Source organism: Leiobunum rupestre, chromosome 11, assembly GCF_980474605.1.
Source record: "Leiobunum rupestre chromosome 11, qqLeiRupe1.1.hap1, whole genome shotgun sequence".
Taxonomy (NCBI): Eukaryota; Metazoa; Arthropoda; class Arachnida; order Opiliones; family Sclerosomatidae; genus Leiobunum; species Leiobunum rupestre.
In genome coordinates, this window is record NC_143394.1 from 4,583,272 (window position 1) to 4,601,970 (window position 18,699).

At 34.5% G+C, this 18,699-nt stretch overlaps 1 protein-coding gene across 4 annotated transcripts in view; it reads left to right on the forward strand.

Moving 5' to 3' along the window:
• LOC149921160 (homer protein homolog 2-like) overlaps positions 1-6,465 on the forward strand; it is a 344,059-nt gene extending 337,594 nt beyond the window's left edge. Inside the window, exons 7-9 of one of the 4 annotated variants that reach the window (XM_090163430.1) lie at positions 2,433-2,552; positions 4,136-4,216; positions 4,317-6,465. In XM_090163430.1, the coding sequence (XP_090019556.1) occupies positions 2,433-2,552; positions 4,136-4,216; positions 4,317-4,502 (387 nt within the window). In that variant the 3' untranslated portion in view covers positions 4,503-6,465. The remainder of the gene's footprint in view (positions 1-2,432; positions 2,553-4,135; positions 4,217-4,316) is intronic. The other 3 variants (XM_090163431.1, XM_090163432.1, XM_090163433.1) reach the window with 3 other exon arrangements.
• Positions 6,466-18,699: the final 12,234 nt, after the last annotated feature.

Below are 18,699 nucleotides of genomic sequence, written 5' to 3' on the forward strand. Positions count from 1 at the left end.
TCTCTCTCTGAAACGTCGATTTCCTTTCTTGTTAAATGATCGTGTTCGGATTTCCTTAAAGTGTGGTTTTTTGCCCGAGTCGTTTTCAACTAAAACGACGACGTCTCCCTCGAGGCTGTGTCCCTAAAAACTATTTTTTAAACCCGACCTGTAAGTTACGTAAATTGAGACAGCCTTAAAGCAAAAAACTGCCCGGGCGTAATGCGTAATTTTGGGGAGTCTTTCAAAGTTTTCCGAGGATGGAAATCAGTAGCGTATCGTAAAATATACCCTTGGGGCTTCATTCCGTGTGCGGGCTTAACCTACAATCTTCCATTTTCCTTCCTTTTGGAAGTGAGTTTTTTACGCTGTTATTTTCCATCCTATATCAATAATATATCGTGCTGTTCAACAATGTTCGTAATCTTTTGTTTCCATCGTCAACTGGAAGACCGAAGTGCTTCCTCGCAAATCGGATTTTCCGACACGTTTTTTCTGGTGCATTTTTCATCCACTCTTCACCGGGTATTATGTAAAGGCCCCTTCCATGGTATGGTTCTTCGTTTTTACGTGTGGCGCCTTCTTGAACGCCAAGGTATATATAGAGGAAGTACTGAGAATTTAGTTCTATTAAAATGTTTTTTCAAACATTTTCTCACATACTTCTTACGTTTTGAATAAAACAACCGGGAGTAGCTTTGATGGCTGCTAGAAATTACGACATTTTTTGTGGTTTTCACTTGAGATCTTGAGAGACGACACCGGTACATTTTTGCTCTTCAATCGGCGTGATGCCGTCAAAGGCTCAGATTCGTCAACTGGTGCTCTTTCTGTTTGACGTCATCAGGCTACATACCGTCCGAAAAACAAATCCGGTGTTTACCCCCATTTTGTCAGACCCCAATTCACCCGCTGGCATCACGGTAACGCGTTATCATTTTTTTACAAATCCAGATGGCGCTAATTAAGTAAGAGAAGATAATAACGAGATTGAGTTTAACCGTACACAAGCACCGCATGTTTCAATTTTGGTCGTGATCACCTTTTTTTGGGTTCCTGTACGGGAACCCTTCGTTTCCTCTGTCTCTGCGGAAGGCGTCTACATTCCACCAGTAGTACCGCCTTATCGGGCCATTCATTGTTGGCAAGTCAAAAACGGACAATAGGTGGCGTCCGGGTGCTGGCGGAAAAGTTCCTTCCCCCCCCCTCCGCTTTTTCACATTATCCAGATAAAACGGCCGATGATTGTTGGAAGATTTATTTGGTAAACAAACCCTCTTACGCGCCCGGGTTCTGTCTCCCTAATCCTCCAGCGAGAGAAGCGCGGCTAGCGGCGCCTTCTATGTTTTATAATACGCAATTGTTTTCTTTTCGATATCGCTTTAGTTGTTTTTCTTAGAGATTATAAAAGGGTAGGCAATCCAATTGATGTTTTTAAACTTCTTCCAAACTCTTTTTAGTCACTGCTTTCTAGCTCGATATAAACTGATAAACACCTCGTAAGGGAGAAGATCCTTTCACAGGGGTAACGCCATTAGAGGCTGATTTTTAAAAATGCAATTTCTTAGCAGATGGCGCCAACAGTCTGAAAAGTAGATATTTTAAATTATCCTAAAACAGTGAAATATATATTCGATAGACCAATACGCATTTGCCTAGGGAGAAGATCCTTTAACGGGAGTAACGCCATTAGAGGAACGGCTTACTAGATGGCGCCAACAGTCTGACATTTTCATTTATCTAAAAAGTGCGAAATTTTTTTTTTTTATCGTGTTTCTTTTTGGTCGAATTTTTCCCGAATTGAACTTTTGTTTATAGTTTCTACATAAGATGTATTTGGTAATAAATCAGTGAATATTCATTCCCTTTTCGTAAAAATGTTTAGTTTGGCGCCCTCTAGTTTAAATAAATTCGTTATAATCGAACTTCTATGGGTTTTCCTCCACATATTTATTTTATTTTAGAAACAATTTATGAATCGCCTTTTTTGCCAAGCGTATAACGAAGATGTAAAGTAATTTTTACTACTAAAAAGACTGCCGTTTTTACAGTTTTATTTTATGGCCGTTTGTTTCAAATTTTATAGACTATTGGCCATATTAATCGTGTAAACAAATAATGTACTATAAAGTGATAGATTGATGCTTATGAGACCGCTAGTTCGTCTTAAGATTTACCAGAAGCTTTTGGGTAACTGGCGTTACGTCAAAAACAAGTTATTAGCAGAGGATTTTCGATTTAGTTTCTACGGTCTTTAAGGATAGTGTATTTTAAATCGATAAGCGTGTCTATAACGTAACTTGCACCAGTTACCTAAAAGCAAAAATGTAAAATTAAGTTATTCCCCCATAAATATTAATTAATTTAGGCTTACTTTGCATTATGAATTTTTGGTTTCAAAAGTTGTAATTTGACTCTAATCGAACTTGTTTGGCGAATATCTTATGGCGCAGACGTTGGAACTGGAAGCGAGCCACGGAAATCCGGAAGCCATCGCGGAACTCCGGAAGGAGATTGGGAATCTTCGGAACCGAGCGGAAACTCTGGAGGCCGAAACTAAACAGAAAGATAAGGTGGGAAGCCCCTTTTTAGGCGCATTTTATTCGCCTTATTTATGGACGGTTGTTGCTTTCATTTACCGCCATTTATTTGACTTAATGGCCGTGGTTGTTTCCGCGCTGTGACACGATTAAATGCCCGACCGCCGGAGATTTCAACGTATTGTTGTTTGTAGGACCTATAAATACCACTATTTGTAAAAATATTGCTAAAATATCTTTTACCGGTAAAATATTTATTACGATATATTATTTTCTTACGGTAAAACATTTCTTGTGGCTTAGGAAAATTTGGTTTCTTTAAAAACACTCCATGGATTAATTAAATACTCCATGGATTAATTAAATACTCCATGGAATAATTAAATACTCCACGGATTAATTAAATTATCCACGGATTAATTAAATACTCCACGGATTAATTGAATATTCCATGGATTAATTGAATACTCCATGGATTAATTAAATACTCCATGGATTAATTAAATACTCCACGGATTAATTAAATACTCCACGGATTAATTAAATACTCCACGGAATAATTAAATACTCCATGGAATAATTAAATACTCCATGGAATAATTAAATACTCCATGGAATAATTAAATACTCCATGGAATAAGTAAATACTCCATGGAATAATTAAATACTCCATGGAATAGTTAAATATTCCATGGATTAATTAAATACTCCTCGTATTAATTAAATACTCCTCGTATTAATTAAATACTCCATGAATTAATTAAATATTCCATGGATTAATTAAATACTCCATGGATTAATTAAATACTCCATGGATTAATTAAATACTCCATGGATTAATTAAATACTCCTCGTATTAATTAAATACTCCATGGATTAATTAAATACTCCTCGTATTAATTAAATACTTCACTGATTAATTAAATACTCCACGGATTAATTAAATACTTCACTGATTAATTAAATACTCCATGGAATAATTAAATACTCCATGGAATAATTAAATACTCCATGGAATAAGTAAATACTCCATGGAATAATTAAATACTCCATGGAATAATTAAATACTCCATGGAATAATTAAATACTCCATGGAATAAGTAAATACTCCATGGAATAATTAAATACTCCATGGAATAATTAAATACTCCATGGAATAATTAAATACTCCATGGAATAATTAAATATTCCATGGATTAATTAAATACTCCTCGTATTAATTAAATACTCCATGGAATAATTAAATACTCCATGGAATAATTAAATACTCCATGGAATAAGTAAATACTCCATGGAATAATTAAATACTCCATGGAATAATTAAATACTCCATGGAATAATTAAATACTCCATGGAATAATTAAATATTCCATGGATTAATTAAATACTCCTCGTATTAATTAAATACTCCATGAATTAATTAAATATTCCATGGATTAATTAAATACTCCATGGATTAATTAAATACTCCTCGTATTAATTAAATACTTCACTGATTAATTAAATACTCCACTGATTAATTAAATGATCCGTGTAGTAATGAAATAGTCCACGGAGTAATGAAGTAGTCCGCGGAGTAATGAAATATGTCATAATCTTTGAACTCTCGTGATCAGGAGCTGGAAATGTTCCGTAAGCGGTTGGAGGACCATCAACATCTTCATTCCACGAGTCAGAAAGTGGAGGACAAACTTAAGGTACGTCTTCGTATCGACAATCATGATTACCTTTTAATTAGCGCGGATATCGTTCTGAATCCGATGGTAATTCCTCGAATTCCGTTTGTTGAACTTGCAGCTTTTACTGACTGAAAACGACAACCTGAAGAGCACGGCCAGTCGTTTGCAAGACCAAATGGAGAACTCCAAAGCGGTCCAGAGAGCCAAGAAAGTGGCCCTCGAACAACTGAACGCGCGTTTGGCGCTAAAAATCCAAGAAATGAGAGACATTCAACAAGAAGTAAACGTTCTGCTCAACTCCTGACACCCCGTCTGTCCCCATTAATTTACCGAATCAATCCTTAAACAAACAAATAATAAATACGTCGTAAACAAACGGTTTAACGAAGAGAAAGAGTTTTTTTGTTTATTTACAATGTCCCAGAAATGAACGCTTATTGAAATTTCGAGATCTTCGAACTTTATAATGACGATTTTACGAATATTAAATAAAAGAGGTTTTTAATTAGGTTGATGGCTTCGCCGCCATTTTGTATTATGAACATTTGATTATTCCGTATTTATTCATTTTCAAATTTCGAAAACAAAAACAACTCTTAAAAATGGAAAGTCGAATTTAGTATCCATTCCATTTTGATTTTTCAAATAACGGACGATTTTTACTTAGATAGCGCCATCCAACGTTGACCTTGTAAGTTAAAAATTCTTCTAATTCACGACTAAATAAAAAACAAATTACGTAAACACGTGGCATAATAATAATTGGACGAATTTTCAACTTGTAATTTTTTACACACTCTTTTTGGACGTCGTTCTTCATACCCCCTTTACTACCCCCTTTCTCCGTCGAATGGGGAAGGGTAAATTCCGCGTAAAAGAGTGTATAGAGCGCCATCTAATTGAATTCGTCCCTACTAGCCGTTATAATTAAATTTATGAAATATATTAAATTTAAAGTCTTAAGTAGAAGACAAAAATGAGCGTTTTTGCTATATATATAAAATAAAAAAAATACAAGATAAAAACAGATTTTAAAAAATGTTGAATATTATAATTAAATTCCAAGTTTTTTATCATGTTCGATAAATGAGAGGTGGCGTTACATTCGTAGCTGTATAAGAAAAGCATTATTGGAATTTTAAGAAAACTGAAAAAAAAATGTAGCGTTAGGAAAGCAAAATATTATAAAAATCACAATTGAAGGTTTCAGAAAAACACACAACCTTAAAGATTAATGTCAAATGATAGAGCAAAAAAAATGTGTTTTATTTTGGAACAAATTTTTCATTTAAATTTTTAAGCACTATTTCGCCCATTACCAAAAAAAAAACAAAAGCCAATTGCCATGGACCACTGAATCCATGCACATCATTCTGTGCAAAGACGTACAGCTCATTTTTAACTGAATTGTCCATGAGTTCAGTATTAATTTTTTTATTATTTTTATGAATTATTTAGAGACAAAGAAAAAAATGTTTATAATTATTTTGATATTAAGAAATAATAGCGTTTTTATATAAATTTTATATTTTTAATTTCTCGCGAGAAACTTTAGAACCACTTTAGATATTTTTTACGTGTAAGCTTTTTTATTTCTAGAAGAAAATAACATAAAATAACTTTTTAATTCGATTAGAGAACCGTAAAAGGTTATGCGAAGGTGAAAAAAAAATGGGTAACACGCTGCCATCTGGTGCTCGAAAATCATACCACGTTGATGATAATCTTTGACCTTCGCGTAACGAGCTAGTTTATGAAATTTAAATTTGACCAACAAATGGCTTAAATGTCCAATCGTTTTACTTTTATCAGAAGTATATAATATATATCTTAAAAGATAAGTAACCATCTTTCTATTTCTGGTAAAATTATTTGCCTCAAACTTGTGGAGGTTAACGGTAAAAGTAAGTGTAGGGAGCTGTTGGCTCGCGTGGTGTGAAGGGCTACCCTCCTACGCATTGTAACACGGCCACCCAAATCGATGGCTTCAAAAGTCGCTTGATGACTTTGGCCTAAGGTGGGGCCTTGGATATTAACCTAGCGGATTATTATTATTATTACCTTAAATCGCACTTTCCCACTGGTTTTTTAAAATGAGTTTTGGTTTAAAGATAAATAAATATATCAACTTATACATGGATACTTATCTCGCGAAAGTTATATAATATACTTCTGATTTTATTAATCCACACAAAAAAGACGCCTTATGGTAGCTATTTTCACCTCAATTTGCAACTATCTATCTTGTGAAGTCCGTTAATTGATTGTGTACTACGCTACCCAAAGTAATCTGTAATATATCCGGAATTGCTCCAAACTTTGTGTATATCGTCCAAGTTACTGACGATTCCATAACGGCTTTTTTTACGTCATTAATTAGGACCAAAACATGGAACATAAAATTGCTTCTCCTGAAATGAAATAGATTACATTTTGGGCTGTATTATTTTCTTATTTTCAGCTAAGGCCAGTATTATCCCCCCCCCCCTTTTTGGGATTTTATGTTAATTACCCGTAGTATCGAAACTACCAGGCATTCTTTGATTTTATATATTAACTAAATGTAACAATGTATATTTTTATCCTTAAGGACGATGGCTATGTTGAGGCGATTCGCGGTGACCGTGACGTAGCCAGGGTTGGAAAAAATCTTTTTAAAAAAAAATCCAGACCAGTGGTTTTAATTGGCTATAACTGGTTTTTTTCGGTTATAACCGGCTAAAATATAAACAGTACCTTTTACTTACGTAAGTAGAAATTGTCTGCAGTTATTATCGTAAATAAGAAACTAAACAAAGAAAGCGAAATAGCTATATAAAATAACTGAATTCTTTTGATTTCCTCGGGAAATTCCCCTAGTTTTTGTGTATGACGCACCGACAGAAGCGAGGCAGCGAACTTTGGAACTTTAAACCTACCGAAAAACTGGTAAAAGTAAACCGGTTTCTAAATATGAAACAAAAAATAAGCTCAATTTCTAAATAAAAACTATTAATTTACTAAAATATTCATTTTGCATTTTTTTTAAAAAAGCCACAAAAATCTGGATTGTTTCAAGTGGCTATAACCGGATTTAACCAGGTGGCTATAACCGGATTTAACCAGGTGGCTATAACCGGATTTAACCAGGTGGCTATAACCGGATTTAACCAGGTGGCTATAACCGGATTTAACCAGGTGGCTATAACCGGTTTTAACCAGGTGGCTATAACCGGATTTAACCAGGTGGCTATAACCGGATTTAACCAGGTGGCTATAACCGGTTTTAACCAGGTGGCTATAACCGGATTTAACCAGGTGGCTATAACCGGATTTAACCAGGTGGCTATAACCGGATTTAACCAGGTGGCTATAACCGGATTTAACCAGGTGGCTATAACCGGATTTAACCAGGTGGCTATAACCGGATTTAACCAGGTGGCTATAACCGGATTTAACCAGGTGGCTATAACCGGATTTAACCAGGTGGCTATAACCGGATTTAACCAGGTGGCTATAACCGGATTTAACCAGGTGGCTATAACCGGATTTAACCAGGTGGCTATAACCGGATTTAACCAGGTGGCTATAACCGGATTTAACCAGGTGGCTATAACCGGATTTAACCAGGTGGCTATAACCGGATTTAACCAGGTGGCTATAACCGGATTTAACCAGGTGGCTATAACCGGATTTAACCAGGTGGCTATAACCGGATTTAACCAGGTGGCTATAACCGGATTTAACCAGGTGGCTATAACCGGATTTAACCAGGTGGCTATAACCGGATTTAACCAGGTGGCTATAACCGGATTTAACCAGGTGGCTATAACCGGATTTAACCAGGTGGCTATAACCGGATTTAACCAGGTGGCTATAACCGGATTTAACCAGGTGGCTATATCCGGATTTAACCAGGTGGCTATAACCGGATTTAACCAGGTGGCTATATCCGGATTTAACCAGGTGGCTATAACCGGATTTAACCAGGTGGCTATAACCGGATTTAACCAGGTGGCTATAACCGGATTTAACCAGGTGGCTATATCCGGATTTAACCAGGTGGCTATAACCGGATTTAACCAGGTGGCTATATCCGGATTTAACCAGGTGGCTATAACCGGATTTAACCAGGTGGCTATAACCGGATTTAACCAGGTGGCTATAACCGGATTTAACCAGGTGGCTATAACCGGATTTAACCAGGTGGCTATAACCGGATTTAACCAGGTGGCTATAACCGGATTTAACCAGGTGGCTATAACCGGATTTAACCAGGTGGCTATAACCGGATTTAACCAGGTGGCTATAACCGGTATGGCTGGTTCTATGCCAACCCTGTCACGTAGCTCTCCCGCGGCACGAGGGGGGGAAGAAATCAGTTAAAGAACAACAATGAGGTTTCTTAGGGAAGGAGAAACTTTAAAAATTTTCTCAGCATAGCCATTCTGCCGAAATTTGTTGAATTCGTTCTTTCTAAATGCCTTTCTGGTTTCAGTCAAGATTTTTTCTAAAATAAGAACTGATTTCAAAAACGTTTTCAAGATGCACGATTCAAAAATAACGTACAAATTTTCAAAAATTAGAAACTACGTTTTTTGACCAAATTGCATTAATGTTTTTGGACGGTTTGAATGGTAGCTGATTAACGTGAAATTTCTGCTATACTAAATAGGTTTTCATTAATAGTAAAATTCATACAAAACGCGTTAGTTATTTAAACTTATTCGCATTAGTTATTTGGTTACTCGGCTAATTCGTAATATTTTTTTGGTTATTTGACAAATTAGATGGTTATTTAGCTAATTCGCAATAGCTATTTGGTTATTAGGCTAAATCGTTTGTTATTTTATTATTTAACTAACAATTGGTTAGTTGGTTTTTAGCTGACTGGAATTAGTTTTTGGTTATTTAGCTAATTCGCATTAGGTTTTGATTATTTAAATAACTCGAATTAGCTATTTGATTATTTAACTTACTCGAATTAGCTATTTGATTATTTCACTAACTCGAATTAGCTATTTGATTATTTAACTAAGTCGAATTAGTTATTTGATTATTTAACTATTTTGAATTAGTTATTTAGTTATTTAACTAACTCGAATTAGTTATTTGATTATTTAAAGTCGAATTAGTTATTTAACTAAGTCGAATTAGTTTTTGATTATTTAACTAACTAGTATTAATTAATTAGTTATTTGATTATTTAACTAACTAGTATTCATTAATTAGTTATTTGATTATTTAACTAACTAATATTCATTCATTAGTTATTTTCTTATTTAACTAACTAGTATTAATTAATTAGCTAAAACACATTACTTATTTGGTTAGTTAGGTAATTAGCAATAGTTACTATCTGTAAAATTTTAGTTCCTCTTGTTAAAATTGCTTTATAATATTAAAAATATTGCCTTAAAATATTGGAAAAATAAATGAAAACTTCCTTCAAAATCATATATATCATGATATCACCGGTTTGAACCTATTCATACCTGAAATTTTCATTTAAAAATCAGCAGAATACCAAAACCGTCGACAATTAGAAATAAAAATGCAGAGTTTAGTTTGTTAACTTATAATTTCAATATTACCGTCCATCCAGAAACTGGTGCACGGCGTCTAAAGGGTATTTGAAACTTCAAAACCAAAAATACGGTAACAATAGACTGACGAAACTGAAAAAAAATATGAAACTTAAAATGACTAAACAATAGCGCGGTGGAACTTTTGTAAAGATAACAAAATAATTGATAAGATTTTAATTAGTCAGTTATTCCACAGTTTTCTATATTTTCTTTGTATGTATTAACAAAAACCGTGAAGACACTATTTTAATCGAGAAGAGTCACGAAGAAAAATGGCGCGTTGGAAGTCTATCCCCTCTTTACATCGCGGGGGGGACTCCAATTGAACGCTGATTGGTTAATCGCTAACGCAAATGGGGGAAGAAAGTCTGGGGCTTGTATTCCGCTAGCGCGACGAGTTATATGAAAGGCAAACTATTTTTCAAAATTCCACTTACCTATTTACAGGGAGTTTATCAGAACGTGTACTCCGCCGCCGTAAAAAGTAGTTCGTTTCGTTTTTAGACTTAATTAAGGCAAAACTAAGCTCGTAAGTGTTCAAAAAGTTGCCTTCTACAATATTTCACGCAGTTATTTCTTTAATTGCTAAAACATGTCAGATTTAATTTAAAACTAATAAAAGTAAAAGTAATTTTTAAATAAGAACAAGAATTGGCATCAATTCTATTCGCTTTTCGAATTACGTGTTCTCTGGTTCCTTTAAGAACAAATTAATCAGAGATAAAACGGGAATGCGCGGTCAGTACTAGACTTTCTACTCCTATTTACTTTTGGTGATCGTCGGGGTTCCTCATATTGGCCGTAAAGGGGTCATTGGCTTTTGACGCGACCAACCTGAAGGATGCTCCCGTATTTGATAATTCTGTTTGAAATTGTCGTTTCTTCACGGTTCCGTAGAATCTCAATCGAAGCAACCAATGCAGTCTCATTTTTTAGGATTTTAAAGAATTTTACACTACAATAAATAAACGAGATAAAACCAACGCGAATATTGTCTGCTCACTTATTAATTACGTTGTTTCAACAATTTTTGTCTAATTTTCTTGATTTTATTATTCCCCGATAGTAGCCTATATATAGTTTTTTGTAAATAAACATTTTTAAATGTGCTTTAAACAAAATATCGCTCTTTCTATGACGAAAAAAATAAATGCGTTTTTGGAATATAAACAAAATTAATTATATATTCAAATTAGAAAAAGTTAATTATTATAAACGGGTTGCGACGTTTTTCGGTAGTTAAAAGAGAAATATAAAAAATGAATTGACTCCGTAATTGATTATAAATATAAATAGATTCCACCTATAATGTCACTGAGGATGGAAATCGCGTGGCGCCATCTGTCTAAACGCGGCCGTAACATTTAATTCTTAAAATGACCACTCTTTGGAAAATTGATACTACAGAGTTAAATACTTTTTATTTTAGAAATTTGACCTGGAAGAATTGTTTCTACAAAGCGTAAAAAAATATCGTAATGTTTTTACACCATCCATTCTGCAATTTTTTCACGTTGAGATCGCCGTATAGCGGTTAAAATAGGTATTATCTAACAACATTGCCGAATTAAATACAGCTTTATTTACTTTTAAACAACAATATTTACCGAAAATATGGAATCCATTATTGGGGAAAAAATAGTCAAATGTTTCGGATTCATTTTGACAGATGGCGCCCTCGACTTCGATCCGCCATGACATTGTATAGGTGTAATACGTCTATCGAGAGATAACGATAAATAATTGACGACCTTTAATTGTGCGCTGCCTTTCTTTATACTTGTATACACGTTGTATATACCTTATTGTGTTTTAGCTCGTTTACAATATAATTATTATAAAACTGATTGAAAGTAAAAAATGAGTTTCGGAGAGGTAAATGATGAAAATTATAAACTAAGAGAAAAATTAAATAAAAAAGGTCATACGCTGACTTTGTATCTGGTGTGAACAAAAGTTTTAATCGAAATTGAAAGTTGCTGGAAAATAAAAAACTGAGAATTATGAAATAGTTAGCATTTATTTCGTTTTTTGCCTATTTCAGTACTTAGAAACTGCTTATAAATTATAATCAGGATCATTTTATGCAGAGGTTAGCGCAATCCGGGTTTTATTCCAACTCGTTTGTCAGTTTTTAGCAAGGGAAAAATCTCACTGTGTTGCTTGGCGCCATCTATACTGGTACTTTAAACTGCATATATGGTATTATATAGGACAATTAATTTTGTGTTAGCTATATAATTATATTTTATTCCGACTTATTTGAAGCAGGAATCCATACTTCTACTTGGAATGCTTATCGCGGGATATTTTCGTCTCGATGTGGCTGACGGTTTTTTTGACGTCACTATAGCCTCGGTCACACTAGAGCTTAAAACCCAGTTTAGGTCGGTTTGAATGCCAGTTTTGACAGCCGACGATAATTTTTGGTTCACACGTGGTAAATCGCTTCGCTCCGGTTCGCTTATAGCCAAGGCTTAACGTCATTTCAAATTATGACCAGAAATTTGATAATACTAAGATGTAGGTCCCAAATAATTAGTTAATAATGTTTACTATGTATACAGTATTGTTATTGGACATTATTTCGAATTTTATTACCATTATTTTTTCTAAGCGAACCGACTTGGACCCGAACCAACACGAAGCGATTTCTCACGTTGGTTTTGAAAACTAGTTTTCTAAAACGAAGCGATTTTAGGGGTAAGTGTGAACCTGGCTTATGTTAACTTAACAAACAACAACGTGAGAGGGGAGCCAAAGCCGCCAGAGTGATCTTACCATACATGATGCGGCAGGATAAGCATTCCAAGTAGAGGTATGGATTCCGGTTTGGACAAAAACTATATAATATATTATAATGTGAAAATTTAATCTAGCATTTTTTTCGTGCTAAAAAATAAATGAGTTTTTCCCCCGTCAGTGACCAATGGGTTGTCTCATATGCTAGAAATATGTCAAGCGTTGACCTTTCCATAAAAAGATCCTTGTGTAGTGTATATTACCATAAACATTATACGACATGAAGTGAAGAATAGCCGCCTTAATAAAACATCTGCAAGGAAATCGCCCAGAAGATATCCGAGAGCCAGGACCGGCAACTTACTGTTTATTTGGTGCTTGTTGAAATAATGGTTACTTTTCACCTGTATGGTATGCAAAAAGTGTTTCGTTTTAACCCGGTAGTTTTTTCACAAAGTTTCCAAATAAACAGTAACTTGCAGGTTCTGACTTTCGGAAAAATTACTTCTTGGTGATTTCCTTGTTTTATTGAATGGCCTATTGCAAACTTGAATTTGAGAATTCTCAGCGGTTCGCAGGCGCATTCTCACCTGCTCAAAATTTTAAGTTAATAAGATGGACAGCGTTCGAGTGACTATAGTTCAATTTAAACTATATTTACACAGTGTATTGTATCTAGTGCTTCCAACCTATAACATTTGCGGTATCTGATCACAGGAAATTATTTCTATATATCAGATATCAGATTATCTACATTTACGGATATTATCAGATCAGATGATACAAATCAGAATGCAAACTACGTATAAATAAGACCTTCACAGTTACCGATTTAACATATCCCACAAATTATTTCATTTTTATTAATATTTTTATTTGCATTTTACAAGATTTTATAACTGAATCGGGTGAAATTAACTATAACAAATCAGTTCAGGTCGGTTATTTGGGATAATTAATCAGGTTCAATTTAGTTCAGATTTCTTTGTTCGGGAAATATAAAAGATAAACTTGATCTAATTAACTGATTACCTTCAGATATTTGACAATTATAACCAGAATAACCTGACCCTTGTAAGCACTAATTTTATCGTTAAATATTTTTTAAGAATAAACTTAGTCAAACGCCGTTATAGTTCTGAGGATAATCAATTAGTCAAACCAGGCTCATCAATGATATTCCTCTCACCCAAAAATCGGATATCAAATTGTACCTGACTTTCTATCTCAAATAGCCGACCTGAACTGACCTGATAAAATTCATATCACCAGAGCCACTATCTTCAGTTTAATAAATACAGGGTGTTTCAAAAGGATATGCAAAAAATGTGAAGGAGTTGTAGGGGTGAATTGAGAAGTATACCTCTTTTCCCCCATTTTCCTACGATGAGTTAAAAGAGCGCCAGAGAGCTTCAAAGTGTGGAATAATAGACCCTGGAAGTAGGCTGCAAAGAGCGCAAACCCAAGAAGCAGGGAAATGCGAACATTAAGGTTTGGGTTCGTGTGATAGGTAAAAAAGGACTTTGTTAATAAATCGAGGTAACCAGCGTAAAAAAGTAAACTTAAACAGTATTTAAAGTCCCTGCTGCTTGGTTTGGCACTTGTTGCAACCTACTTCCAGGGGCTAGTAGGCCACACTTTGAAGCTCTCTGGCACTCTTTGTAACGAAATCATCCGTTTTTAATTTATTCAACTAGTGTTTATTATATCTAATCGTTAGTGTGTTTTTTGTGTATATCTATTTTTTGAGCGCAATATTAAACCTACTACGCTTCAGTCTTTTAACATCGTAGGAAAATGGGGAAAAAACAGGCATACTTCTCAACTCGTCCGATACAACTCTTTCGAATATTTGCATAACCTTTTGAAATACCTTGTATATATAATCTTTTGAAGTGCAAATCCAAATAAACAATAATTAAAATTTCGAAAGGAATTTAAAAAAATTTTAATTATTGTTTATTTTGATTTTACATAAACTTCTGAAATCTGCTGACCTTCTGTTTATCGGTTTACGATTAATTCAGATTAGTTTGGGGTTTAAACTATCTGGTTTGCTTTTGGAGCCATATCAATTGATCTGATAATGTCCGTAGGTAATTGCGTATAATCTGATATCTGATATCTAGTAATAAACTCCTCGGATCAAGTAAATATAAATATAAATATGAAGTATAGCCTTTGGAGTGACTTACCGTTAGCCGCCATCTTGAGAAGAGTTATTTTCACTGGACACGTTTCAGCAGGTTCTCAAGGTGAGGACAAATATCCTGAAGAAATATTCTCAAATGAAGACTACCATCTTAACTTCTTGACTGCTTTTTTTAAGGAATGACGAGTTCCTTGTTCCTTAAATTTTGAACCGATATCTTTCTAGATTTCCAATATGTTCTTACATTTTTAATGTCTACCTATAAATTTATTTTATGTCACTGATTTTCCAATTATTTCACTGTTTTCCATTCATTATACTTAAAGGACCACCGTATCGCTTGAATTTTGATTTACATAATTAAGTGTTTTGAAACGCGGGGAGGCATGCCTGCCAGACGTGACGGAAGCGGAGGACCTTCCTGAAATTCGACCCACATTTTTCAAACGATTCTGAGGACCTTTAACCTAGAATAAAACGTTTTAGGGTAAAAAGAGTACACTTTTAGTCCGAGAACAGGCGAATAAAATGTTTTAGGGTAAAAAGATTACACTTTTCATCCGCGAACAGGCGAATAAAATGTTTTAGGGTAAAAAGAGTACACTTTTAGTCCGAGAATAGGCGAATAAAACGTTTTAGGGTAAAAAGAGTACACTTTTAGTCCGAGAACAGGCGAATAAAACGTTTTAGGGTAAAAAGAGTACACTTTTAGTCCGAGAATAGGCGAATAAAACGTTTTAGGGTAAAAAGAGTACACTTTTAGTCCGAGAACAGGCGAATAAAACGTTTTAGGGTAAAAAGAGTACACTTTTAGTCCGAGAACAGGCGAATAAAATGTTTTAGGGTAAAAAGAGTACACTTTTAGTCCGAGAACAGGCGAATAAAATGTTTTAGGGTAAAAAGAGTACAATTTTAGTCCGAGAACAGGCGAATAAAATGTTTTAGGGTAAAAAGAGTACACTTTTAGTCCGAGAACAGGCGAATAAAATGTTTTAGGGTAAAAAGAGTACACTTTTAGTCCGAGAACAGGGGAATAAAATGTTTTAGGGTAAAAAGAGTACACTTTTAGTCCGAGAACAGGCGAATAAAATGTTTTAGGGTAAAAAGAGTACACTTTTAGTCCGAGAACAGGCGAATAAAATGTTTTAGGGTAAAAAGAGTACACTTTTAGTCCGAGAACAGGTGAATAAAATGTTTTAGGGTAAAAAGAGTACACTTTTAGTCCGAGAACAGGCGAATAAAATGTTTTAGGGTAAAAAGAGTACACTTTTAGTCCGAGAACAGGCGAATAAAATGTTTTAGGGTAAAAAGAGTACACTTTTAGTCCGAGAACAGGCGAATAAAATGTTTTAGGGTAAAAAGAGTACACTTTTAGTCCGAGAACAGGCGAATAAAATGTTTTAGGGTAAAAAGAGTACACTTTTAGTCCGAGAACAGGCGAATAAAATGTTTTAGGGTAAAAAGAGTACACTTTTAGTCCGAGAACAGGCGAATAAAATGTTTTAGGGTAAAAAGAGTACACTTTTAGTCCGAGAACAGGCGAATAAAATGTTTTAGGGTAAAAAGAGTACACTTTTAGTCCGAGAACAGGCGAATAAAATATTTAAGGGTAAAAAGAGTACACTTTTAGTCCGAGAACAGGCGAATAAAATGTTTTAGGGTAAAAAGAGTACACTTTTAGTCCGAGAACAGGCGAATAAAATGTTTTAGGGTAAAAAGAGTACACTTTTAATCCGAGAACAGGCGAATAAAATGTTTTAGGGTAAAAAGAGTACACTTTTAGTCCGAGAACAGGCGAATAAAATGTTTTAGGGTAAAAAGAGTACACTTTTAGTTCGAGAACACGCGAATAAAACATTTCAGGGTAAAAATGGTACACTTTTAGTTCGAGAACACGCGAATAAAACATTTTAGGGTACAAATGGTACACTTTTAGTTCGAGAACACGCGAATAAAACATTTCAGGGTAAAAATGGTACACTTTTAGTTCGAGAACACGCGAATAAAACATTTTAGGGTACAAATGGTACACTTTTAGTTCGAGAACAGGCGAATAAAATGTTTTAGGGTAAAAAGAGTACACTTTTAGTTCGAGAACACGCGAATAAAACGTTTTAGGGTAAAAAGAGTACACTTTTAGTTCGAGAACACGCGAATAAAACATTTTAGGGTAAAAATGGTACACTTTTAGTTCGAGAACAGGCGAATAAAATGTTTTAGGGTAAAAAGAGTACACTTTTAGTCCGAGAACAGGCGAATAAAATGTTTTAGGGTAAAAAGAGTACACTTTTAGTCCGAGAACAGGCGAATAAAATGTTTTAGGGTAAAAAGAGTACACTTTTAGTCCGAGAACAGGCGAATAAAATGTTTAAGGGTAAAAAGAGTACACTTTTAGTCCGAGAACAGGCGAATAAAATGTTTTAGGGTAAAAAGAGTACACTTTTAGTCCGAGAACAGGCGAATAAAATGTTTTAGGGTAAAAAGAGTACACTTTTAATCCGAGAACAGGCGAATAAAATGTTTTAGGGTAAAAAGAGTACACTTTTAGTCCGAGAACAGGCGAATAAAATGTTTTAGGGTAAAAAGAGTACACTTTTAGTTCGAGAACACGCGAATAAAACATTTCAGGGTAAAAATGGTACACTTTTAGTTCGAGAACACGCGAATAAAACATTTTAGGGTACAAATGGTACACTTTTAGTTCGAGAACACGCGAATAAAACATTTCAGGGTAAAAATGGTACACTTTTAGTTCGAGAACACGCGAATAAAACATTTTAGGGTACAAATGGTACACTTTTAGTTCGAGAACAGGCGAATAAAATGTTTTAGGGTAAAAAGAGTACACTTTTAGTTCGAGAACACGCGAATAAAACATTTTAGGGTAAAAATGGTACACTTTTAGTTCGAGAACAGGCGAATAAAATGTTTTAGGGTAAAAAGAGTACACTTTTAGTTCGAGAACACGCGAATAAAACGTTTTAGGGTAAAAAGAGTACACTTTTAGTTCGAGAACACGCGAATAAAACATTTTAGGGTAAAAATGGTACACTTTTAGTTCGAGAACAGGCGAATAAAATGTTTTAGGGTAAAAAGAGTACACTTTTAGTTCGAGAACAGGCGAATAAAATGTTTTAGGGTAAAAAGAGTACACTTTTAGTCCGAGAACAGGCGAATAAAATGTTTTAGGGTAAAAAGAGTACACTTTTAGTCCGAGAACAGGCGAATAAAATGTTTTAGGGTAAAAAGAGTACACTTTTAGTCCGAGAACAGGCGAATAAAATGTTTTAGGGTAAAAAGAGTACACTTTTAGTCCGAGAACAGGGGAATAAAATGTTTTAGGGTAAAAAGAGTACACTTTTAGTCCGAGAACAGGCGAATAAAATGTTTTAGGGTAAAAAGAGTACACTTTTAGTCCGAGAACAGGCGAATAAAATGTTTTAGGGTAAAAAGAGTACACTTTTAGTCCGAGAACAGGTGAATAAAATGTTTTAGGGTAAAAAGAGTACACTTTTAGTCCGAGAACAGGCGAATAAAATGTTTTAGGGTAAAAAGAGTACACTTTTAGTCCGAGAACAGGCGAATAAAATGTTTTAGGGTAAAAAGAGTACACTTTTAGTCCGAGAACAGGCGAATAAAATGTTTTAGGGTAAAAAGAGTACACTTTTAGTCCGAGAACAGGCGAATAAAATGTTTTAGGGTAAAAATGGTACACTTTTAGTTCAAGAACAGGCGAATAAAATGTTTTAGGGTAAAAAAGGAACACTTTTAGTTCGAGAACACGCGAATAAAACATTTTAGGGCTAAAATGGTACACTTTTAGTTCGAGAACAGGCGTATAAAATGTTTTAGGGTAAAAAGAGTACACTTTTAGTCCGAGAACAGGCGAATAAAATGTTTTAGGGTAAAAAGAGTACACTTTTAGTTCGAGAACACGCGAATAAAACATTTTAGGGTAAAAATGGTACACTTTTAGTTCGAGAACAGGCTAATAAAACATTTTAGGGTAAAAATGGTACACTTTTAGTTCGAGAACAGGC